This window comes from Gigantopelta aegis, chromosome 9, assembly GCF_016097555.1.
Source record: "Gigantopelta aegis isolate Gae_Host chromosome 9, Gae_host_genome, whole genome shotgun sequence".
Lineage (NCBI taxonomy): Eukaryota > Metazoa > Mollusca > Gastropoda > Neomphalida > Peltospiridae > Gigantopelta > Gigantopelta aegis.
Genome location: NC_054707.1, coordinates 22,068,468 through 22,094,033, shown reverse-complemented (window position 1 = coordinate 22,094,033; position 25,566 = coordinate 22,068,468). Strand labels below are relative to the sequence as shown.

Here is a 25,566-nt window from a genome sequence, read left to right as displayed (position 1 = left end):
TATGCAACTTTGAGACCGCACATTTTATTTCAGCCAGAATCATTTAGGCTTACATTTCTGCTATTTTCAATTAGAAATTACCCAGTGGGTTGATCCACCAGTAGTGGATCATTTACCCACCCACCCCCACCCTCACCCCTAAAAATATTCAAGTCCCCCCCCCCCTCCCCATCCACTGTAATGCCTTTTTGACGATTTGGTACATGTGTCCGTTACCCCCCCCCCCCCCCCACCCCACACACACACACCCCCACACCTCCCCAACTCCCGCAAACTATTTGCTGTCGGAAAGTGAAATAATGAGGGGTAAGGGAATGGTCGGTTCTGCGACTCGAGACTCGTTGCGCTCAGGCCAGAGCTCTGCACAGTAACATTCCATTCTGCTTGAGACAATATTCCATCCACTGGTTATAATTAACATATTTCACGATGACCGTTTCCGATGGAATTAGATAAGATACACATCTACACATAACACTGCAGTGAAGCCCATCTCGCACTTGTCTTCGCTCGCTAAATGCAGTCACGCTTCTTTGTAGAATGTTTAACGGAACTGATCATGTTCATGGCATGTCTATATAAGGAATGGGGCTGCTTCGTCACGTGACATCTCGGAGTTTACAGGTAATTTCCGTACTGTTAAAGAATACTGGCTTAACATCTTCGGATCTACATTTCCGTACCGTAAGTAAGACATTTTTTTCCGTTTCTGTTTCTTATATTAACACTTTATAGAAACACTTCATTTGATGCATTGTGTTAGAAGTACTGAGGTTTATTAACTGAGCTACACAACTTAAAATCTGGAGGAATTTTAATAAAGAAACATACAATGTACATATAATTGTTTTTAGAATAAGGAAGGGGAGTACCTATTGGTAACACGTCTATCGACGCCGGCTAGGCCAATCACTGAAAGTAAAACAGAATTGATCATACCGCTGGTGGTATCAAATTGCAGCGTTTGGTGTAAACTTGTAAACTTAGTGTATAATAATGGTTCAACAGTGAATCGCATGCTTTATGTTAAATATACTTTTAAGTGATGTAAAGTTTATAAACTAAGTGGATAAAAATGGAAAATTGAGGTGGTTCAAGAGCCATAATTAGTGGAGGGTACGAGAAAGGAGACAACTCTCTCCCCCCCCCCCATCCCCACTCCAACCCCCACCCTTCATTTTTCAAACTACATATTTTAGGACAGTGTACACTTCTCTTAATGTGACGTCGTTAAATAAAACAAACTTTATTTTACTTCTCTTAATATAACTATGTATGCTTTCTGTGAATCATCAACACTGTTATTTTTCCCTCTTTCGCTCCACCCCCATCTAGAGGTGCAAGGTGGGCGCGTTTAATATCCAATTTACTACCACCTGACTCATGTATTGCTTTGACTCATCCTCAAATAGGTCGTTTAAAGAGAAAAATTCCTTGAATTCTTTAATAAACTAAAAAAAAACGATGAAAAAATTCCATTAATTCTCAGGGGGGCGGGGGGGGGGGGATGTAAAGACAATATTTTTTTAGCAGTTGTCATGCACTGCATAGTAATAAATCAAATTTAATCAAAACGTTACCATATTGTTTTCATAAATATATGTTTATTCATCACTGTAGTGTCTACGTTTATTTATCACACGTGACCTAGAATGTTAAAGAAGAAACCTGATACTGTCACATACGCTATTTCAGATTAGCGGCAAGTGTTGTTTTCTTCATATGTGCAACCTTTGTATATGTATTTACTCATAACCAGAACTGTCTGTCATTGTCTGTCTGTCTGTCAGTGTCTGTTTGTGTCTGTCCGTGTGTGTTTGTCTGTCAGAGTCCTTCTATCAGTGTCTGCGTCTGTCTGTCAGTGTCTCTTTGTGTCTCTCTGTCGGTGCCCGTTTGCGTCTTTCTGCCAGTGTCTGCATTTGTCTGTCAAAGTGTATGTCTGTCTGTGGCTGTTTGTGGCTGTCTGTCAGTATCTGTATGTCAGTGTCCGTCTGTTTGTGTCTGTCATTGCTTGTCTGCGTCCGTCTGTCAGTGTCTGTGTCTGTCTGTCAGTGTCTTTGTATCTCTGTCAATGTTTGTCTGTCAATGTCTGTCTATGTCCGTCAGAATGAATGAATGTTTAACGAAACCCCAGCACAAAAATACACATCGGCTATTGGATGTCAGTGTCTGTCTGTTAGTCTGTCTGTGTGTTTGTGTCTGTCTGTCAGTGTTTGTTTGTGTCTGTCTATCGGTGCCTGTCTACATCCGCCCGTCTGTCAGTTTGTCTGTCAGTGTAGGAAAATATATTTACACTACTAAGCAATGGGGCAAGACAGGAATGTACAAGCAGCGTGTAACCGATGCCAAATGTATATTTATCAACCGTTTCTCGAAACGCAGCTCCATGCAGTTTGCACTAACAAGTAAATTCCTCAGTTGGAGTTCCTGTAGTAAGTCATAGCAGAAAATATACTACTTTCTATTTTTATCACATCCTCGATTACGGCTGTTTCCCTCGTGTGCGGTTATTGATGTCGCGCGTGCGTGGTACGCGAAAAACGGATGCATCAGAAAATCATCACTTTGGTTATCTCCCGTTTTATCCCTCGGCCTCGGTGTCATCGTGGTTAGGCTATCGGTCTATAGGCTGGTAGGTACTGGGTTCAGATCCCAGTCGAGGCATAGGATTTTTAATCCAGATACCGATTCTAAACCCTGAGTGAGTGCTCCGCAAGGACCAGTATGGTCCATAACTGGTTCAACAAAGGCCATAGTTTGTGCTATCCTGTCTGTGGGAAGCGCAAATAAAAGACCCCTTGCTGCCTGTCGTAAAAGAGTAGCCTATGTGGCGACAGCCGGTTTCCTCTAAAAAAAAACAGTGTCAGAATGACCATATGTTTGACGTCCAACAGCCGATGATAAGATAACAAAAAATCAATGTGCTTTAGTGGCGTTGTTAAATAAAACAAACTTTACTTTACTTTCCTTCTGTTTCTTTCACGTATCGCGCCCGCACTGCGCCAAAAAAACAAAAATGTGGAAAACGGGCCTTACGATTAATTGGCTTTGCTAGTACGTCGGTTCTGTTCAGGGAAGTAAACATATTAGGACCTTATCTAGGCCAAAATAACTGGTGGGTGTGGCAGTAAAAATAAACAATCGGGGCATCTGTACGTAAATATTTTTATACGGCGTCTGTAGATTCTGCACCCCTGCTACCAAGCTAGACACGACCCTGCAAACACAAAAACAACAACAAAAAAACAACAAAAAAACAACAAAAACAAAACAAAAAAACAAACACAACTGTATATATATACTCTCTTTGCAATACGAAGTGCGGGATGTAGGCTTGTGGACAGGTCACTTTTGAGGTACCGGGTATGGTCGATCTTCAATTCGGTCTAACCATTTAAATCCATCCTGCTAAAATCCATGTATACGCGCCTGTAAAGTGTCTTTGTTAACTATACTAATGTAAGAATTTTCTTTCAGGTGTGTTTCCCTTCTAGTAGTTATCCATCTCCCCAAACATCCACTATGACTGAAAAAGTGCGAGCGTCAAAGTCTGGTCTCGGCTATGAGATCGAGAAGAAGATGGAAAATGTAAGTACACGTACATAGGATATTGCAATTCTGTCTGGCACCATATATATATATATATATATATATATATATATATATATATATATAGATATATATATATATATATATAGTATTAGCCTACAGTTAAAGGTACGTGGTCCGCTGTTCAGGTCAAGGCCATATCAGGCACGGCAGAAGCAAGTAGACATTATTGGAAGGGGGGTTGACCGAGACCAAACTCAAAGCAAAGATTATAGGGGGTTCGGGGATTCGGGGGTACACTTCCCGTAAAATGTTGAAAACTAGATGTCCTGAAATGCAATTTCCTGCATTGCACAAATAAAATTCTTCTCTGCCTTATCAATTTACTTCCAATAATATTTTTGATTCAGAATTTAGTTTTTGGGGGGAGGGGCTAGAGCCCCCCCAAGCCCCCCACCCCCCCCCCCCCCCCCCCCCCCCCCCCCCCCCCCCCCCCCCCCCCCCCCCCCCCCCCCCCCCCCCCACCCCCCCCCCCCCCCCCCCCCCCCCCGTGCTCCGACATGTCTGCGTCTGAGCGCCACGTCTGTCCATCTCAGTATTAAACAATGTCTCAAAATGCAAACTGTTACGTTTCAAATGTTTAACAGGGAAGCATTGACCCTGCTAATATATTTACATATACATTTTTTTTTAAAACCCTATTCATTGTGGCCCTCCCAGACCAAATTATCTTCGACAGTAGGCCTACTCGTTGGTAATTAACTGGAACTTAATAAATAATGGTACTTCAGTTTCTTTCTGGAGAAAACTATTTCCCGCATATTCCATTTTTTGTTGTGATTGTAATGTTTGTAAGAGTCACAAACTGACTTTAAAAAAAAAATAATAATAACATAGCTCAATATGCAGCGTATTTTTATAATCATTTGACTGTGTGCATGTGAGCGTGATCAATAATACTATATACTATATAATATAATATATAAATATAATATATAAATATATATAAATATATGTCACATAATGCTACAAGACACATAATGCATGCATATGCCTTTGCTTTCATATGTATTATTATTATTGTAATATGTCCATGTAATTATTAATCCGTTGTATAGCCACGTCACATGGATAGGCTATATAGTGTGATCTGTAAATGTGATAATTCATGAAATAAATAATTTAAAATAAAAGAACAACCTTTTAAAAATAATATTTCGTTGTTTTTGTTTTCTTATAGAATTACGACAAAGAAGAGGCGGCGGGAACACCCGAAGCAATCCGAGTGTGGATCAACGCAATTGTTGAAGGAATTCACGAAACTGCTGTATGTTCCTTTAACTACACCCGACTTTCATCTCCGTATTTTTAGATCCTTTTACATTCATTATTTTGTTTTCATATCTTACAGATTGCTTTTATAAAAGTGTTATTTAGATACCATTGCTATAAATAAATAAATAAAATAAATAAATAAATAAATATATAAATATATAAAATAAATAAATAATATAAATAAAATAAAATAAATAAATAAATAAATACTGAAGTTTGAAATATTTCAATAAACTAATGCTGGACTCAGACAAATAACTGCCAGCATAAAGTATACGACGAGAATCGAGTTATAAGAGCGCTTAGACTAGCAACTGGACAGTCGTACAAGTCGTGAGAGCAGAAAGTTGTCCAACTTTGTGCTAACAGTTGCTAGTCTGATCCTAGCATTAAACATGATGAGGTTTTTGGTGGTGGCTTTTAGGAGAAGGGCTTAGTACAAGCATTTAATTCAATGTTATCACAATATATTTTATTCATATACATGTGTGTGTGTATATATATATATATATATATATATATATATATATATATATATATATATATATATATATATACTGAAACGCAAAAGAAACGTCAGTTGGATTTTAAGTATTAGTATGTTTATTTTTCAAATGTACGAATACATGAGTGGAAACATCGGTGAGAGTTAATTTTTTGCACACTTCTGCAACAGAGGCTGGGGAATGTTTCCTCATAGTTCTCAGAAGGGCATTTAACATCGCAGGCGTCAGTTGGGTCGTTGCAAGTCAATACCTCGTGTGGCTTCCACGAGCGTTAAACACAGACGCACATCTCCTGTACATGGAGTGAATAAGGCGGTTGATAAAGGCCATTGGAATCGCGGCCCATATCCAGAGGAAAGCTACATCCAGATCTGCTGCAGTCTTCTTTGGACTTCGTCCCACAGGTGCTCTATTGGATTCAAATCCGGACTGAGGGCAGGCCATGGCATGGTTCTGATGTTGTGCTGCTGTAGAACGTCCCTGGTGACTCTGGCAGTGTGGGCGCGGGCATTGTCCTGCTGTAACATGTGATTCTGGCGACGGCCGAAATAGGGAACAATGCGAGTTCGAAGGACTTGGTCGATATATCGCAAAGCCGTGACGCCATTACCTCGACCTGGGCCAATATTCTGAAAGACCACAGGTCCAGCTTTATGGTTGATCCCGATGGCTCCCCAAACCATGATGCTTTTCCCACCCCACGGGTCTCTCTCCATCACACATGCATCTGCGTACCGTTCACCTCTTTTTCGCCAGACCCGTACCCGACTTTCATCTGAGAAGAGGACTATTCTACATTGCTGATAGCGGCAATGTTGACGAGCTGTGGCCCATTGCAGTCGTTCCTGTCGATGACTGTTTGTAAGAATAGGCACCCGAGCAAGACGTCGACAATGGCTATTGTTGGAGGCCAAATGGCGACGGAACGTGTCGGCACTGATGGGTCGTTGCTGTGTTCCAATGGTATGGCGAGCCGTCTCAGTGGTCGTGGTGAAGCGCTCTTGCAGACGTTGGCGCACAATAAAGCGATCTTGACGTGGTGTGGTGACTCGGGGATGACCACTGCGCGGGCGGTCGTTGGTGGTGTTGGTGGTGTTGTACCGATGTTGCAGACGGTAGATAGTCCTGACGTTGACGTTATAAGTATTTGCAACGATCTGCGCACTCTGTTCGGCTCTTATTCTTCCAATAGCTTGTTCTCGCTGGTTTCTTGATAATCGTGGCATGACGTTTATATCGAAATGACAAATGACAGGCTAGCAATCGAAGTTTGCAGTTATACCCATACCTACCACGAAGTGCACGAGCATTTTGAGATTTCCAAGAAATGACTGCATCTTCGACCCACGTTATTTTTTGAGTGTGCGTTTCGGCGAATCGTCCAACGGGAGGGGAGATGCGTTTCTTAAATAAACCTAATGAAAGAGTAATTATTTCTTAATTTTTATATTAGCATTGGAGAAAATGACGATTCTTTTGCGGTTCAGTTATATATATATATATATATATATATATATATATATATATATATATATATATATATATTCAAGATTTTGTCGTAGACGTCAGTGTGTAAAATCCACAACGTGAGTGATGTCCTGACCTTTTGACACCTGTTGTGTACCCTACATGTGTGGCACCTCCTGTGTGCGGTGTGTAGACCTCTCCTTCCATTTTAGGCCAGCAGTCACCAGGCTGACCTGCACAAGTGGCTCAAGGACGGCATTTGCCTCTGCAAGTGAGTCGTGGCTGACGTCGTCAACGTCAACGTATTTGCTACTAACAATGTCTTCTTCTACTTCTCTTCTTTTTAAAAACATTGGTTCATGTTATTTATTTTATTTAATGGCGTGTTCTCACAGTGAGACTTTAATAGCGTTTAGAATATATTTTACAAAGTTAGTTCATGTAATCGATGATTTAGTAGTGGGTCAGACTATAATACTTTCCATCCTCGATGAACGTTGTTGTTGTTGTTTTGTAAATAATTTCTGTTTAATTTGCCGTTAGAAGAAAAGTAAGTGTTTTGGAAATAAAATAAAAACAACACACAATGTTTGTGTGCAATTTAGAAAACTATCGGCTAAGAAAGATATAAATTGCAGTACATACCACAGTAAGAAAACAGCATTCCTTGATGGCACAATTAGCTCCACTGGTGGACCAGTAGAGGTCATTTTAATCAGATGGTTGATGGCAAAGGCTATAGTACAATGACGTTGCGCTACTTGAAGTCTTGTTTCATGACGATAGAGTAACTATAGTCCGTCACACAGGGATCGCATTTTTTCATACTATGTAATTTACTACAAGTTATTTATTTCCGAGCCGATTGATTTGTAAATTGCACACACAAATTGTATTTCTTTGTTATTTCCAAAACACTTTTACTTTTTTTTTTCTTACGTCAAACCAAATTGAAATTATTTACAAAAAACATTTTAATAGAATGGTGGGACGGACTGTAATTTAAGTTCTGTAACGGTGTGGGGTGATGGGAGAGAACAGGAGCTATGCGGCGAGGGATTTAAACTCAAAATGATCTTCTAATTTAAGCACATTTTGCTATTTATTAAGTTTTACGATTTGTTTGTAATTTTCTGAATTTCGGTGTGTCGAGTCATGTCGTGTCTTGTAGAGTGATTAATAACTTCCCCATATAAACAATAGGTTCTCGGTCAGTTGCCGTCAGCATGGCCGTCGATCTCAGTTTGAGACTGTGTGTCACTGTCAGTGGCAACACAGTCAATTTTAGTGTTTTTATTATTGAATTGGCGGGGCCTGTAGCACAAATAACAGCGGGTCCCCTTTCCCAGGATATAATATTTTGCCCCTCGGAGAGAGGGAAAAAATTACCTGAGGAAAATAAATGTACACCTCACCGCTGGGTCTTGTGAGCGCGGGAACCGTAGCACATGCTACATGTGCTACTAGGATAAACCGATTCTGTGTACAACATCCAAAATATGTCATGCTTTGTAGGTAACTTGTAGGATATGACACATGTAATATTTTGTGTGTATACGCTCATTATACAGCTTTTGCTCCTGAAGATGTCATGCATGTACAGACACTCGCACACACCCATTATAAGGGTTTATCCCAGGTTCTGAAACCCTGAGTTAAGACATTTTTCATTATATAATTAGTCCGTTTCCTACCGACCGTTGCTACAAGTTGCACTGTGAAAACCAATCTTAAGACAGCATGTTTCACGTTTATAAAGTCGTAATTATGAATGTTTTAAATAATTGCTTTATGAAAAAGCTTTGCACTGTTTGTCGTACTAAACGTGTCTTAACCCTAGCTCTTAAGGGTTTTTTTAACATAATTAATTGTTGTTTTATGACTCATTCTGCAACGTCCATATTATTTAATTAACGATTTTAGTTTTTGTCTTGTTTCTGGTGTTTCTTTTTAAAATCTAAAATACCAAGTTATGTTATACTAATAAAATAACACCATTTCAAAGATGTGGACATTTCTGACTTAATTTCAACGCGCTCTTGTTAGACACGAACCCAGAACCTATTAGCCTCAAACACGATGACTTACGAACTGCACCACCGAGGCCTATTTAGGAGTTCTAACTTTATTTTGTCGCCTACCCCAATCCCTCATTAATTTCGTATGTACGAAAACATGTATATTATGAAGTAAAATGACGTGTGAGCTACTACAAATATTAACACTACCATAAACACAATGTACACAAAAACAGATATTATAAACAAACAAAAAGGTATTGCATATAGAACTTTAACCGTTAGAAATGCTCTATTCTTTTGAAGATGAGTGTTTCCAGAAAAGAAAACAATGTCATACAAATGTACCCTCAACACAACACAACACAACACAACACAACACAACAAGCACACGCACACGCCTTGACGGACCGCCCACCGATCCAGCCACCCCCACCCCACAATACACACTTTGACGACATGTTGAAAGTTGCACACCTTCATAGCGATACATTTATTTCTGGAGCAAGTTGAGCGCAACAATAATAGAAAATGATTTCTTTAATTAGTCTGACGAAAATTTGTAGAACAATATAGAAATGTTTGGAAATTTGTCTCTGTACTTTTCAATTTCCATTCAATAATTTAATAAACATATATACATTTTAAATTAGGGATTTGATTATTTTGACATTTTGTCGATAGAGAGGAAAAGAGGAATCTTGCTGCCGCCACATGGGCAATTCCTACCGACTTGAATACGCACTTTCCTTTAAACCGGACAATACATACCATGACCTTTGCTGAAACAGTTATGGGGTACTGTATTGTGAAACCTGAGTCCATCGAAGACTATCGACCCATCGCACCCCATGTGTGATCACTCTACCACTGATCTTAATGCCACCTCTAGACGCTAGAAGGAACTTGCTGTGGGTGTGATTGTGCGGAGGGGGAGGGGGGAGGTACACTGGTTTATTTGCCATCCTCTGAACCAGAATGTGGCGACTTGTCCAGGAGGCCCGTTTCCAAGTTCTTATTGTCAGTTAAAGGCAGCATCACACCGTCTGATTCTTTGAACCGAATCCGCGCGTAAAGCCAAACTATCATGAAAAATATCACTAAATATAGAAACGATTCGAACAGGTAAGTGAGACCTGGAAACAAGGCCACTGTCGCGCCATAGAGACTAGTAAAGACCACCGATCCGACCAGTTTGGAAGCAGTCTCCCCACTCGAAAGTAAAGAAAATGTCTTGCCTATTTCGTCTTCTTGCACATGTTTTCTCGTCATTGAACGTATAACCGGTGTCAGCATCCCTGCCAATCCTCCTATGGCCATACTCGTGTACATCATCCATGTCTTTGTACAGAATCCAATCCAGATCGTCCTAATCAGCTTGGAGAAAATCCCGATCATCAAAATTGTGACGTCTGAAAAATGAAACACGTTTGACAGTAGAGGTAACAGCAGGAGGAGAACGGCGCCCATGATACAATTATCCAGTGCGAGTAAATATCCGTACCAGGACTCGGGCCAAAGTAGCGGACGTCTCTCTACAAACAGTACTGTTATGTCTGCCTCACCAATTCTGCATACTTGATGGATGATGGCAGAAATGAACAGGATGACAATAATCGACCTGAAGTTATCGTTTCGTTCCTTGAACAGAACCGTCACCGTCTGCATTAATCCAGACAGACTAAAGAATGTGCATCTGCCGTTAGAGGAGTCTGACTCCATGCTGCTTGTCCATTCAGGGACGTCCTCTCGGATGCAGAACACAGTCACTAAAACACCCAAAGCGTGGATAGCCGACCCGACACACAGAGCTACTTCAACACTGGTGGTGTCCTCGAGAAGGCTGGAGAGGAGAGGACCCACAAACAGACCGATGTATTGCATGGCCATCAGTCGACCCATCTTCTGAGTTATTTGATTAGCGTCAGTGGTGTCGGAGACATAACTGTATACTGCCATGGGTAACAGAGAGGCTTTTCCGAACAGCCCTTGGATTGCTGCTCCTGTCAGAATGAGAGAAAGGGTGTGTTCTTTATACTTGAAGGTAGTTAAGAAAACCAGCACTGAGAGAACACCACCGACACTGGGAACAGCCATCGGGATTTTCCTACCATTTCTGTCACTCCAAACGCCGCAAAAAAGTGCTAACAGGACCGCGGGTATGGTCGCCAGGATCCTGTAGTACATTATATACTTGGCGGCGTTGCTTTGGACGTCATCCTGAACACTATAGACGTTGTTGTTGGAGGTGCACATGTACGTGTTTCCACTGAACATCTCCCTACACACGGCCAGCACTATGTAGGGTCGTATCGTCGTGTCAAGCATCGACTCTCCTATTTTAGAGAGGAATAAAACCATGTTGGCCATGTCTGAAAGCCTTGACGTCTCTGGTCTTTCTTCTATTTTGTGTTTTTATGATTGTTTTCACAGATGAGTAGACAATATAGCAGCAATTTTGTAATATTCTCTCTGAACACCTGGGGCTTATTCACAAAGGTCTCTTAGGCTCTGCTAGACAACAAAGCATCCTCTTTGCAAGTCTTTTAGCATTGCACTGCGAGATCGCAAAGTTGCAAGAATTAGGCCCCTGGGCTTGTAAAGATATTATGACAGCTGTCACTGACACAGAGGAAGTGATCTACCTCTGACAATCATAAAGAGAGTATTTGTTACAATACGAACGTGTGCACTGTATCTATTGTATGTTAACGACCTTACGAACGTATTCAATCTGATCATAATATGGATGTATGTTTTAATTACCGTACAAGCTCTCGGACAGTGCTGAAACAATGAGGTTGTGAATATCAAAATGTTCAGGTCCGTAGGATGGATATCTGGAGTTGGGGGCACAGCCTCTAATGGGGGGGGGGGGGGGGGCAGTATCAGTGGAGGACACAAGATACTTTGTTATCTTTATTTTTATACTGTAGGACAAAAGAAAGACACGTACATTTTCGTCCTCAAGTGGTAGCCCCCGCCCCCCAGCCTCCCTGCTTCCAAAGCAACTGGTTTACTGAGTTTGGTGCCAGGAACCAGTACCAGCACAAATTTACTATTCCACCCGAATTTTCACTTCTCCATTAACCAATGGTACAATATTGCAATAATACAAACTTCCAAAGCGTCCAGTGGGCGGGACGTAGTTCAGTGGTACAGCGCTCGTCTGATGTGCGATCGATCTAGGATTGATACCCGTCGGTGGGCCCATTGGGCTATTTCTCGTACCAGCCAGCGGTACACAATTTGGTGTAACAAAGGCCGCGGCATGTACTATCCTATCTGTGGGATGGTTGCATATAAAAATCCCATGCTTCTAATATAAAAGAGTAGCCCATGAAGTGGCGACAGCGGGTTTCGTCTCTTAATATCTGTGTGGTCCTTAACCATATGTCTGACGCCATATAACCGTAAATAAAATGTGTTGAGTGCGTCGTTAAATAAAACATTTCTTTCTTTCTTTCAATGAGTCACAGAACAGATTGCTCTCCATGGATCTGGTAGAACAGATTAGCCCATGAAGTGGCGACAGCGGGTTTCCTCTCTCAATATCTGTCCCTGCTGACGTGTTGTTAAACAAACATTCCTTCCCTTTAGCCGCTAAATGAAACACTATCGCATGTGTTGTTCCTCGTCGTAGTGCAGGGGCGCCAATATTCTCACGAGTTTCATTGAGAGTGGCGACTGCATACATAACAACACATATTCAGTATCTCTTAGAACGTTCTATAAGCATCTGTTACAAAAACCGGCCTTGGTGGCGTCGTGGTTAGGCCATCGGTCTACAGGCTGGTAGGTACTGAGTTCAGATCCCAGTCGAGGCATGGGATTTTTAATCCAGATAACGACTCCAAACCGTGAGTGAGTGCTCCGCAAGGCTCAATGGGTAGGTGTAAACCACTTGCACCGACCAGTGATCCATAACTGGTTCAACAAAGGCCATGGTTTGTGCTATCCTGCCTGTGGGAAGTGCAAATAAATGATCCCTTGCTGCCTGTCGTAAAATAGTATCCTATGTGGCAACAACGGGTTTCCTCTAAAAAAGACAGTGTCAGAATGACCATATGTTTGACGTCCAATAGCCGATGATAAGATAAAAAATCAATGTGCTCTAGTGGCGTCGTTACATAAAACAAACTTTACTGTCACAATAGGCCGCGGGACGTAGCCCAGTGGTAAAGCACACGCCGATTCCCGTTGGTGGGCCCATTGGGCTATTTCTCGTTCCAGCCAGTGCACCACGACTGGTATATCAATGGCCGTGGTATGTGCTATCCTGTCTGTGGGATGGTGCATATAAAAGATCCCTAGCTACTAACGGAACAATGTAGCGATAGCGGGTTTCCTCTCTATGACTGTCAAAATTACCAGATGTTTGACATCTAATAGCCGATGATTATTAAATCAATGTGCTCTAGTGGTGTCGTTAAACAAAACGAACTTCTTTTTTTCGGTCATAATGTTTTCAAAGATGTTTTTCTTTTTGTGCAGTATTGGTTTGTTTACCACAGCTCCATACACAGTTTCCATGGTCTCACCACAGCGTTTATTTTTGTCTTTTCGAAGATTTTAAATTTTTTGGTATTTAATGTTAATTGCTTAATTGTGACTTTCACAAATGTGACTCTTTCATTCGTCTACACTAATTTTATTAACAATTTTATAATTTTTACAGTGTGCTGGGGTGTCGTTAAAATATTCATCCATTCGTTCATTCCACATGATACAGTAATGTATGTTTATTAATCTTCCGCCGCCTCCAAGTCGGTGGTGAGTCTGGACTCTCACCTTAGAACTATTCTGGATCGGCTGCTGGCTGTAAAATGAGTGTTGGGTTAAGATAATCTTTGTTTTATTACTAAACAGAGTTCATATTTAGTTATTAAAGGGACTGACCCTAGTTTTTAAACACTACAGCATACGTTTTCACTATTAGAGCCGTTTATGATCACTGAAATCAAACATTACTTATATTTTATTCTTTAAATTATCCATTTCCGTAGAACCGAAGTGTTTCTGGTCATCCTGGTGTTTCTATTACCAAAACAAATGCATTTTTCATATTTTTAAAAACGCACGTGCATCTGAGAAGTAACGGTTATTGATTTGAGTTCTAGTCTATTTTTAAGAATATTTCACCGTTTCAACGTCACAGACTCTTCTTTCATTCTATTGTAACTTTATCCAACTGAGTTACAGGTTTGTAAATTAATTAAACGTAGTGTCCATTTTCTACGAGTTAAAACTAGGGTCTGCGCCTTTTACACTACGCTTTATATTAGTTGAACGTGTTTAGTAGTTACATATGCCTTAAAATTGCCTTGTAATTAAGGCTCCCTTTGCTGTATTTGTTGTAATAACCCCTGAAGTTTGTATTCATGTATCTTTGGAATGTTGCAAGAAAACTTGATATGATTTTTGTTTCTATTTTTTCTCGTCTATCTTTAATTATTTATCCTTCTTTCTTTTTTCTTTTTCCTTTGTAAACCAAAGGAAAATCTTTTGTACTGTTCAGCTAACAAGTTTTTTTTGTTTGTTTTTTAATTTTTCTAACATAATTCAGAATAGCTATATACACATTTTAAAAATGATTATTAAATCAATGTGCTCTAGTGGTGTCGTTAAACAAAACGAACTTCTTTTTTTCGGTCATAATGTTTCAAAGATGTTTTTCTTTTTGTGCAGTATTGGTTTGTTTACCACAGCTCCATACACAGTTTCCATGGTCTCACCACAGCGTTTATTTTTGTCTTTTCGAAGATTTAACATTTTTTGGTATTTAATGTTAATTGCTTAATTGTGACTTTCACAAATGTGACTCTTTCATTCGTCTACACTAATTTAAAAACTAGGGTATGTCCCTTTAAGACATCATCTCGGGTTTAGTTGTGGTGGATGGCTTGTTTTGGAACCATTTTAAGTCAATTCACTGTCTTAACAGATATTAACTCGTTCTCTGGAAATTTATAAATGAGCATTTAGTATGCTATATAATATAATAGTTTCGATTCATTGATTTAGATTATTTACTGATGATTTGGGTATTTTTTATCATCGATGTTTATAGTTACTGCATTGAATATTCGTTAAGAAGTTTCTGAAACCTTTAGTGTTGGTAAAATCATGTCATATCAATTACTGAATTGTTTATCCTTTAAATATGATATGCATTCCCACTGCTTTAACGCCCTGTCTTAATTCCCTCTTATCTATTTTCCTTTTCCCCCTTTCCCTCTGCTCCCCCTCCCCTGTCTTTGCCACCTTTTCCCTTTCGTTCTATCTTGATCTTTTCTCCGTCCCCATCTCCACAATCTACCTTTACGCTTGACCATGTTCCCTCTTGCATCCACCCCTCCCGTAAAAGTCACAATCATATGTATACCGGCCTTGGTGGTGTAATGTTTAAGCCATGGGACTTTAAGCTGGTAGGTATTGGGTTCACACCCCGGTATTGGCTCCCACCCAGAGCGAGTTTTAACGGCTCACAGGTTAGGTGCATGACCACTGTACCGAATTCTCTCTTATCAACCACTAACCACAATCAATTTACCCACTGGACAGACGGTCCAAATAGCTGAGGTGTGTGTGTGTGTGCGTGTGTGTGTGTGTTTATGTGTGTGTGTGTGTGTGTGTGTGTGTGTGTGTGTATGTGCACAGGATATCGTGCTTTAACCCTAATTGGATATAAGCATGAAACGAAACTGGAATGAATTAACAATAATTATGTTTTTAATATTGATTGCCTTTCTTCGCTAGGCTCATCAACAAACTGCTAGAATCTGATGGTAAAGGTAAAATCAGTTACCAGAAGAAGGTAGCCAACAGCTTCGTGGGAATGGCCAACATCCAGGCCTACAACGACGGCTGTGAGAAGTACGGACTTCCCAAGGAATCGCTCTTTCAGTCCGTGGACCTGTGGGAGGGAAGGAAGGGACCATTCCTTAACGTCATCAACGGCTTGCACAGTCTAGGCTGTCTGGTAAGGACACACGTCTGCTCAGAACGTGTTACCTTGACGACGTGCATAAATTAGAATGCGTGGCCTCATGCAATTCTGCGCTGTTTGTATTTTATTCTATTGTTTTATTTTTAAAAGTTAACACTAATTTTGTTTTATTATTGTTAATATTTTGAATTAATAGTTATGTTTTTCAATGGTAGGCCTAAATGTTACAAAGTTGCTAAATTTGCTTTGTTTCGATGTTTAACTTTTGACGAGAGTTTTTGTGTTATTTCGATAATTGTTTTTACTAATTTCATTTTCATTTGTACCAAAGAATAAAAGTTGTTATATTTCCATTTATATTATAAATAAAAACTGGAGAAGTGCGCCGGCTGATACTTAAATAGGACACTTAATACATGCCTTGGCAGACATATTATTTCAGAAGACCATAGGCTCGGGCAAATCAATAAATAGTTTAAATGCTCAAAAAAATAAATAACAAGTGCTTGCAGTAATGACAAACCATATTTGAGCTCAAGGCTTATTGGGCAAAATGATCATACCAACCTCATCCTACTCAAAGTGTTACAGTTTGGGGGTGGGGAGACGTAGCCCAGTGGTAAAACGCTTGTTTGATGTGCGGTCGGTCTGGGATCGCTCCCCGTCAGTGGACCCATTGGGCAATTTCTCATCTCAGCCAGTGCACCACGATTGGTTTGCTGTGGTATGTGTTATCATGTATGTGGGATGGTGCATATAAAATATCCTTTGCTCTTTGGAAAAATGTAGCGGGTTTCCTCTCTAAGACTATATGACAAAACTACCAAATGTTTGATATCCAATAACCGATGATTAATAAATCATTGTGCTCGAGTGATGTCTTTCTTTTTTTCTAATACAGTTGTGGCTTTCGAAAAATTACATTCCATGGTTTAGGCCCCACTCTGATAAATGCGTTTAAAATTATTGTAACAACATATATATACATCTTTCAGGTTTAGTTAGCCAGTCATCGTAAAACATCGTGAATTACATTCATTAGATGTTTAATAATTACGTAACAATTGACATCACTTGTTACAGCTGCCAGGGGCGTAGGCTGGGGGGGGGGGGGGGGGGGCTGAAGCAAATGGTCCGCTTTCAGTACTAAAACATACAGGTTTATAAATATGAAGTTTCGGGTGGTGCAAAAACAAAATAGAAAAAGGTCCACTTGGTTCATATTCGACCTCCCCCCCCCCCCCCCAGGTCCAGATCACGCTACGCCCCTGGCTGCACCAATAAACTTTGTTCATTTTCATGAGTATATAATAAATAAGCTTCTTCTAATTGTGCGTGGACTAAAACTGCTGATGCACAGTTACATTACACAACTAACTTATGTTATTTCCATGAGTTATTTTATGAATTTCTGCATTATGATTATAAAAACTGAGCATTTTATGCAAATATTAATGTGTTAAAATCTAATTATGCTCCTTCATAATTGTAATTATTATTTTTTAATCTGTTCGGTTGTCAACCAGCATGGCAACAACCATACTATGGTCGTCTCAGCTTTTTCATCGCAATACAAAATACAATTAGTTTTATTGCTATCCTGATTTTCTGGCAATTGTTATATTTCCGTTATGGATGAAACGATCTATTTGCACGAAAATCATGCTATCTTGTCAAATTAAAGTTGAATTATTGTTACTTTAATTTATAGCTTACTAAAATTTAAATTATATATATATATATATATTTAATTTATTGCATTTATTTTTAATTAAATTATGATTTATTTATTTATGCCTTGTATATTATGATTATTATGATTTTAATATTATTATTATTATTATTCTAGTCGCTACTTTTTGCTTTATACTACTAAATTTTGAAGTGGAGTAAGTATATATTTAATGTATATACTATAATAATTTTAATACACGTGCAAACAGAATTACAGGGTCTATACGTACATGTATAATGTATAGCCGAAGCGAAACTGTTTCGACGTGCCCATATCCAACTTAGGTTCGGGCACGCCCACCCCGGACTTGGCCTCTGACTTCGCCAGTGGTCAATTCCGGGGCGGGAGGAAGGGGGTGGGGGTGGGGGTGGGAGTATACATGTATATGTAAAACAAGTGTATTACGTTATATAATATATTATATTATATTAATCACAAATGGTTGTGTACTGATCATTCTATGGATGATTAATGCGGGAGCATAATTGAAATGTTTGTTTTAACCTATGGATGTTGTACAGCTGCAATCTGCATTTGATCAATCTGAGAAAGGCTTATCGCAGGGATATGGGATGAGGTCTGTTCTAGAATTGGGGCATTTAAAAGTAACTCAGCACCGGCAAAATTAAATTTATTTAAACTAAAATGTGCATAAAATAACAATAATTACAGTCACACACACACACACACACACACACACACGTGATCACGAACTGCCCTGTTTTGATTCTTATTCTAGATAATATTTTGATACTAAAGTCCGAACCAGATTGTTAACTACAATAAATTACTCTCCTACGTTTAAGTACCGTTAGATTCCACCCAAATTTTGTTCAGACACAAATCGTGAGAAAATAAAACCATTACAGTATTTTGCCCTATAGGTGAAATCTCAACGAAGTCAATATCGGTGACATCGTTAGTCTCGTATGTAGAATCTGTGTCACTGTAATGTTTTTTCACGTTTCATGTTTGGACAAAAAGTGGACAAAATCTAATGGTAACTAAAGATAGGAGTATAATTTATCGTAGTTGTTAACAATTTAGTTCGGACTTTAGTAAACTTATACAAAATTATATCTGCCTATATCCAAAGAAATATATAAAAAATTAAAATTCACCCTTTAATTTTCGCACGTTTTGATTGCAGGTGAGCCTTTCTTTTGTTGACAACTGATATTTTAAAGCTGCTTTTGTTGTTGGCTATGTTTATTTGTTGTTTGTGTATTTGATTCCAGGCCAACAGTAAAGGGTACGAAGTTACATACACGGGTGTCCAGAACCCTACGGTGGACAATTCATAAGATAACTGTAAGGGTACAAAACGCAACCGCACGCACATCCCTAAAAATCCATCTGACACTTGTGCATGTCTTCAAATCCTATCTAGTCTGATACATCCAAAGGCGGTCCAAGCATGCCTCTCCTGGCACACTATTTGTCCCATTCGAGACTTCTGTTTATGTCTTTATTTTCAACTCTTCTTTTATTTCATTTTGTTAAGGTGCGTCTTCACGGCACAAATTTGTAGTAACGATCTGTTTGTATAACGCATTCTGACTGGACAAGAGCTTACGGTCAGTCGTCGGGGCAGTACCTTGTACGTGTCTGGTGAGGTGTGTGTGTGGGGGGGGGGGGGGGGGCGTGCACAACTAACACCCTCAGGAAAATAAAAGAAAAATGTGTCGTTTCATTTTGCAGTGTTCTTTTGTCTAGCTAGAAAATTCACTATATTGTTTTTATACCCCCCTCCCCCCTCTCCCGCCCAACCTAGGAGCTGGATGATCAGCCTAGATGGGGCGGTGGTAAAGGCTCCATGTTTATGGCTGGTAGGAACAGGGTCTGTATCCCAGTAACAGGGTCTGGCGAGTGCACAGCACAACTAAAGTGGGGAGAGTTTTCCTGTTACAACTTAATCGTACCACCGGCCTCGGTGGCGTCGTGGTTAGGCCATCGGTCTATAGGCTGGTAGGTACTGGGTTCAGATCCCAGTCGAGGCATGGGATTTTTAATCCAAATACCGACTCCAAACCCTGAGTGAGTGCTCCTCAAGACTCAATGGGTAGGTGTAAACCACTTGCACCGACCAGTGATCCATAACTGGTTCAACAAAGGCCATGGTTTGTGCTATCCTGCCTGTGGGAAGCGCAAATAAAAGATCCCTTGCTGCCTGTCGTAAAAGAGTAGCCTATGTGGCAATAGCGGGTTTCCTCTGAAAAACAGTGTCAGAATGACCATATGTTTGACGTCCAATAGCCGATGATAACATAAAAAAATCAATGTGCTCTAGTGGCGTCGTTAAATAAAACAAACTTTACTTTAATCGTACCATACAAATCGTTACAATACATTTTGCACCATGTTAACGCACCTTCAGCATGCCATGACATAAACACAGCAATTTTAGTTCCAGCTATGACTTTCGTGAGCGGAGCTTTTCTAATACAGTGTGTGGGCGTCAGTCCGTCAGTCCATCAACTTTTCTAATACAATGTGTGGGCGTCAGTCTGTCAGTCCATCAACTTTTCCTTTGAAGTCTATTATCTCATTGAGTTTTCATTGGATTCTCAAACTTGGTACAATGATCTTCAGAGACACTCTCAACAAACTAACTTTTAAATTTTGTATTAGTTTTAAAAATTATTATTATTATTGTATTTAAATAACAATGTTTAAACTATATTCTCTTAATTTTTATCAGATAGTTCTGAAGTATGGTACTAAGATTCTCTCTGGCGGACACCAGAAACTGATTGTGACATATTTTGGAAGTATTTAAAATGTGAAAGTCTATCTTCTCGTAGAAGTTTGAATGAATGGTTCTGAAACTCAAATTAATAGAGAAATATTTAGGAAATTTAGAATTTTAGAATTTTCATAAATATATATATTTTTAAAATTATTATTAATTATACAGACTGAAAATTTAAAAGGGACTTCACCAATAGTTTTGATTTGATAGTTTTCAAACTTAACTCTCTGTAGCACTCTAATAGTAACTAGTAGTTGGAAGTTTTGGATTTTTTATTATTAAATTTTAAACTTTTAATAGAAATTTAACATTGAAAATTTTATTATTTTTCATAATTTTGATTGGGCAGTTCTGAAACAGTACAGTGATTCTCAGGGGCTTTCTTCACAAACATAGAAATCTTTATGAAATTTTGAATTTGTGAATTTGTATTATATTAAAAAAATTTAAATAGAAATTTAACATTGATAATTTAAAAGTTAAGATAAACTTTTAAATTAACTTTTAAATTAACTCCTGGAATGTTGTTTGGATAGTTCTGAAACTGAGTACAATTATTATTGGTAACATAAATTAATAGAGATACTTGGAAGTTTTCAATATTTATTAAATTTTTATATTTTAAATAAATATTTAACATTCAAAATCTTCAAAGGCTATCTTCTCTTAGAATTTTAAATTTAAAAACATTAAATAGAAATTGAAATTTTGAAACATCTTCTCGAAAGTTTTTTCTTCTTTTTCCCCCGGATAATTGTAAAACATGGTAGTGTGACGTAACATAAAAAGTGCTATTCTTGCAGAAAATGTTGGCTTTGTGTGAATTATACAGATTGTTAATATAAACCACAGAGTCATTAGATTTTGCATTACTCCAAACTGATTAGATGTATGACATTCACACAATTTGTTTCAAAATGATAGAAATCATACACGTAAACTGTACCGCTGCCAAGAAGAGGTCCAAAATATGTAGTTCCTGTACAGCAGCTAAAATATGTGATATTCAAACTTCTTTTTTAAATCTCAAAATATGTCTCGTGTGGTTTTAATTCAATATTTTTAAACTTGACATTCTAAGGTGGTATTTACAAATTAACGAATTACGATCTGTACTAATGACACAGCGGAGCTCTCTAGTCAATCCTGTTAGAAAATTGTGTTTGTGTCCTGTGTGGAAACAGTTTACACAATACAAGACTTGAACACTGTGTATGACCGACACCGGATATTGGGACCGTCATAGCTTTAATCTTGCTACAAATCTTGGCAGCAAGATTGAACTATGGTACTTAAATTGTTTTAACATATAACTTAATGTTAGAACTGAAAATTAAGCAATTATAGATCTATATTTAAGACTTTTAGCAAACAAATACACCAACAGTTAATTCGGAGTAATAAATTTAAATGTTCAAAATTGTAAAAATAACTGGTATAGCAATTCGCTGTACAGTCGCAATTTAATTTTTTAATAACAGAAATATGTTATTATGTGTAATGTGTTCTGCATTGTTAAAGTTATATGAACTTGTACAAACTTGATTGATGGGAAGTAACCTCCAACAGTAAGTAATTAATAAAATACAAAACTTTAATAATTATTTTCTCTACTTTCACTAGTAAGATTTATTGTTACAACAGTACCAATATCCGTTGTCGGTCACACACATTGGTTATATATAAGGACATTCGCATGGCATATCATAAATGCTTTCATTGTTTACACAAACTAGTCCATAAACCAATCATGAATGTATGTTTAACGATACCCAGGACAAAAATACTCAAAAATATGGTGTTAAACAAAGGTAAGTAGATGAACATAATTAATGGCATTAAAATATTATATAATTATGTAAAACCATTTTGTAAAGAGCTGTGGGTATAATACAATACAAAAAAAGAAGGTAAGTATATTTTAAAACTTTTTTTTTTTAAATACTTTAAAATTAACTCTGGGTAGAATTTAAAATATCCTAAAAACTTTTTTGTTGCCAAATATATCATTCCATATTTAGACCATTTTAAAAAAAATCTCTTAATTAGAATCTGTTCTTTTAATAGCTTCAATCGGTTTTGGTGGCATCGAGGTAATGGGTTCGCACCCCAGTACCGCCTCCAACTCAGATTATTTGAGTTGTCAGAACATTATTCTTGTGCAAACCTGTTATGCTTTTCACGATTAATTACTGTAAATATCAGTACTGAGAATTTTGTCCGATTCTTTAACTAAGAGATTAAGGATAAATTAACTAAACATATGCATGTAATTTAATATATGAAAATATTTTCAGATACCGGGTAGGTTTCACACCATTACTATAAGCCATATATGCCTACTTACATTCTCCCCAATATGTCTTTACCCAACGTTACACAACATGTTTAATACCAGTATCTGTATATCGAATGTGTTTGCGGTTGTATAGGCCTACTAATGTTTGTAGCACTCAGTTTTTACTTTAATTTGTGATATATATTTTTTCGTACTAGGAAATTATTGGGAGGTAAAATCTGGTTTGGGCTATTACAAGCATTAGGACAACAACAAACACCTTGTAAATACAGACGCTGATATTCTAAATCAGAATATTTATTTAATTTGTATGTTACGTCATCGAAAAGGCTCTACTGGTCAGAAACATTTGACAATGGCTGTAAACTCAGGACTGTTCATTTAATTTGTTGTTTTACCATTTTCAGGCCAACACCAAGGGAAAGATGCCAAAATATACAGGTCAACTTGCTCCCAAGGCTGACATGGAGTAAGCGAACCTGCTTCGATGGCTTCATGCAATTCGTCTAATTCTCACTGCAAATATTATGTTCGAGGAGAATGGTGTATAGTCAAACCTGTATTTAACGGACACCTACAAAATTGAAAGCAATTCCAGAACATCGCGCTGTTACAGTAATGTACTGTAAATCTGTCACACATTATATCATATTGTAGAACAAAACAAAAATAGGTTACTTGGAAAATGTATAGTCATTTTTTTAGTGTAGCCATGTGACCTTTACAAGCAAATGACATTTTAATTAAGTGGTCTTTATAAGGAAATGAGTTTAATTATAAAATTACCCTTATAAGCAAATGGTCTTTATATTAAAATTGTCCTTTGTAAGCATGTATATTTTATAAGCAAGTAGTCTTTATAATCAAGTGCCTGTCGTAAGCAAGTGGTCTTCATAATAAAGTGGCCATTGCAAGCAAGTCTTCTTTATAAGCAAGTTACATAATTTATAACCTAGTAGTCTTTGTACACAAGTGGTCTTAATAGTAATTAGTAACCCGAAATGTTTTATGGTGTGCCCTCATTGGCAGATTTGACTGTACAAACATAATGCATTATTGTCTGTCTTTTTTAAATGATGTCGATTCTTTTTTCTTTTTTAAAAATATTAAATATTGCTTATGGTTGTCATTTTAGAATTAAAAACCATCAAATTACTTCTCTATCCTTATCTCCTGTTGTTTGTTTTTCAGTATTTTAATTTCATAGTCCATGACACCAGGAATAGCATGCAACAATTATCGTGGTTATTAATTAAACAATCGTTTTCATAAATATGATTTCCTTTTAGAACATTATTTAAGATATATAGCGAACATAAAGTTAGTTTATTTTATAAGTTTTCATTGTGACAAAAGTAATAATTTCCCTGAATAACGAGCATTGTTTATTTTGCTTAGAATTCAAACTAATTATTTATCCGTTTAGCCTCAGTTTCACCTTCACAATAATAATTAACTTTGTTTTACTACTTTATGTTTTACTATACCCAGAAAGCCAAGCTTAATATTGCTATGAACATACTTGCTATTTATAGACCTTGTTTGTTTTGTTTTTGTTTTTTTAGTTTTTTTACAATTAGGATTGTTTCTCTAGTTTATTAGCTTAGTTTAGATTCATAAATTCAATCTATGATATCATGTTGTCCTCTTTTACATTTGCTAGTTATTTTTATTACTAGTGGACCTCTCTCCGTATAATATTTAAATGAAATCTTGATGCAAATTTTCATCATTAATTTAATATCTGGCAGTTATGGAATCTACAAGTTAATTTTGTATTTGTTTCAATAAATTTTTTAAAAATGAAAATGTGTTTATTGTGTCTTAAAACCCCCCAATTTGAATCAACATGGTTTTAAATACACACATTTTATTTGCATGTGTATGAATTATTTGCGGTATTGTTTTATTTGCATATGTATTGTTTATTTCTCATTCCAACCAGTGCTCCAAGACTGGTGTATCAAAGTTTGTGGTATGTACTGTCCTGTCTATGGGAAAGTTCATATAAAAGATCCCTTGCTGCTAATGCCGCTAAATGTAACGGATTTTCTCTAAGACTGCGTGTCAAATTGTACCAAATGTCTGACATTAAATAGCCAAAGATTTATAAATCAATGTGCTCTAGTGGTGTCGTTGGAAAAACCTTTAACTTTTAATCTTATGTATGATTTACAGAAACAATGGTGCGATTATTTTGCAACTGAAATAATATATCGTTCGTTCAGGTTTTCTTTGACATCCTTTTCTTTAGTACACTTTCGCCGTTTTGGAAAATTTAATTTTGTTTAGTAACCAAAGTCAAGTCGACGGTCATTTTTGAAATGACAACATACTACTCGGTAAACTTTCTGTATGCTACATGTAGCTCACACTACAATGACAGGTGTCACACACAGCTAGGAAAAAAGGCAATTGAAATAAACAAATTAATTCCAATGCGATCTTTGAGTAACAGCTAACATCTAATATGCATCGCAATATATTTAATGTATGCAACAGCTGACATCGCAATTCTCTCCAGGTACACGTCGAACGACTGTTGGTATCTCGCTATACACAGTAAATGTCAGTACATTTAACAGTTCTACAGTAATTCAATATGACAAATTCAATGAAATGATAGAATAATTATGTATTGTGTTACAAATCATGCTTGATTTAAGCGGACGCTTTCACTCGTTTGAGGGCAATTCCACGAAAAATGATACCTCTGGAGTGGAATTATTTTTCACTGTTATGCCTTTATTTTTCACATAGAATTATTCGTTGATAATCAATAAACCATAAAATACTCAGGTTTTAATTCAAAACTGTGTCATGTGACCTGGCGGCCATCTTTAATTTGTGCTATTTCCTCCTAAGAATAGAACCCAAATTGTACTGAAATCTTTGTTAAAAAATGTCATTAAAATTGGATGAATATGATAAAGGTAAGTAATGCATTTTGTTTCTA

The 25,566-nt window shown here is 37.7% G+C and overlaps 1 protein-coding gene across 3 annotated transcripts; it reads left to right on the top strand.

The window, feature by feature from the left end:
• The first annotated feature begins 472 nt into the window (after positions 1 to 472).
• LOC121382308 (transgelin-2-like) lies at positions 473 to 24,419 on the top strand. Of its 3 annotated transcripts, none has more exons than XM_041511885.1 (7): positions 473 to 624; positions 3,478 to 3,588; positions 4,790 to 4,876; positions 7,070 to 7,128; positions 15,635 to 15,857; positions 18,798 to 18,870; positions 23,018 to 24,419. In XM_041511885.1, the coding sequence occupies exons 1-6, from the start codon at positions 586 to 588 to the stop codon at positions 18,861 to 18,863; spliced, it is 585 nt and encodes a 194-aa protein (XP_041367819.1). In that variant the 5' UTR covers positions 473 to 585; the 3' UTR covers positions 18,864 to 18,870; positions 23,018 to 24,419. The 3 variants fall into 3 exon arrangements, with proteins under 3 accessions (XP_041367819.1, XP_041367817.1, XP_041367818.1); XM_041511883.1 differs by having other exon boundaries at positions 571 to 684; XM_041511884.1 differs by lacking the exon at positions 18,798 to 18,870 and having other exon boundaries at positions 571 to 684.
• Positions 24,420 to 25,566: the final 1,147 nt, after the last annotated feature.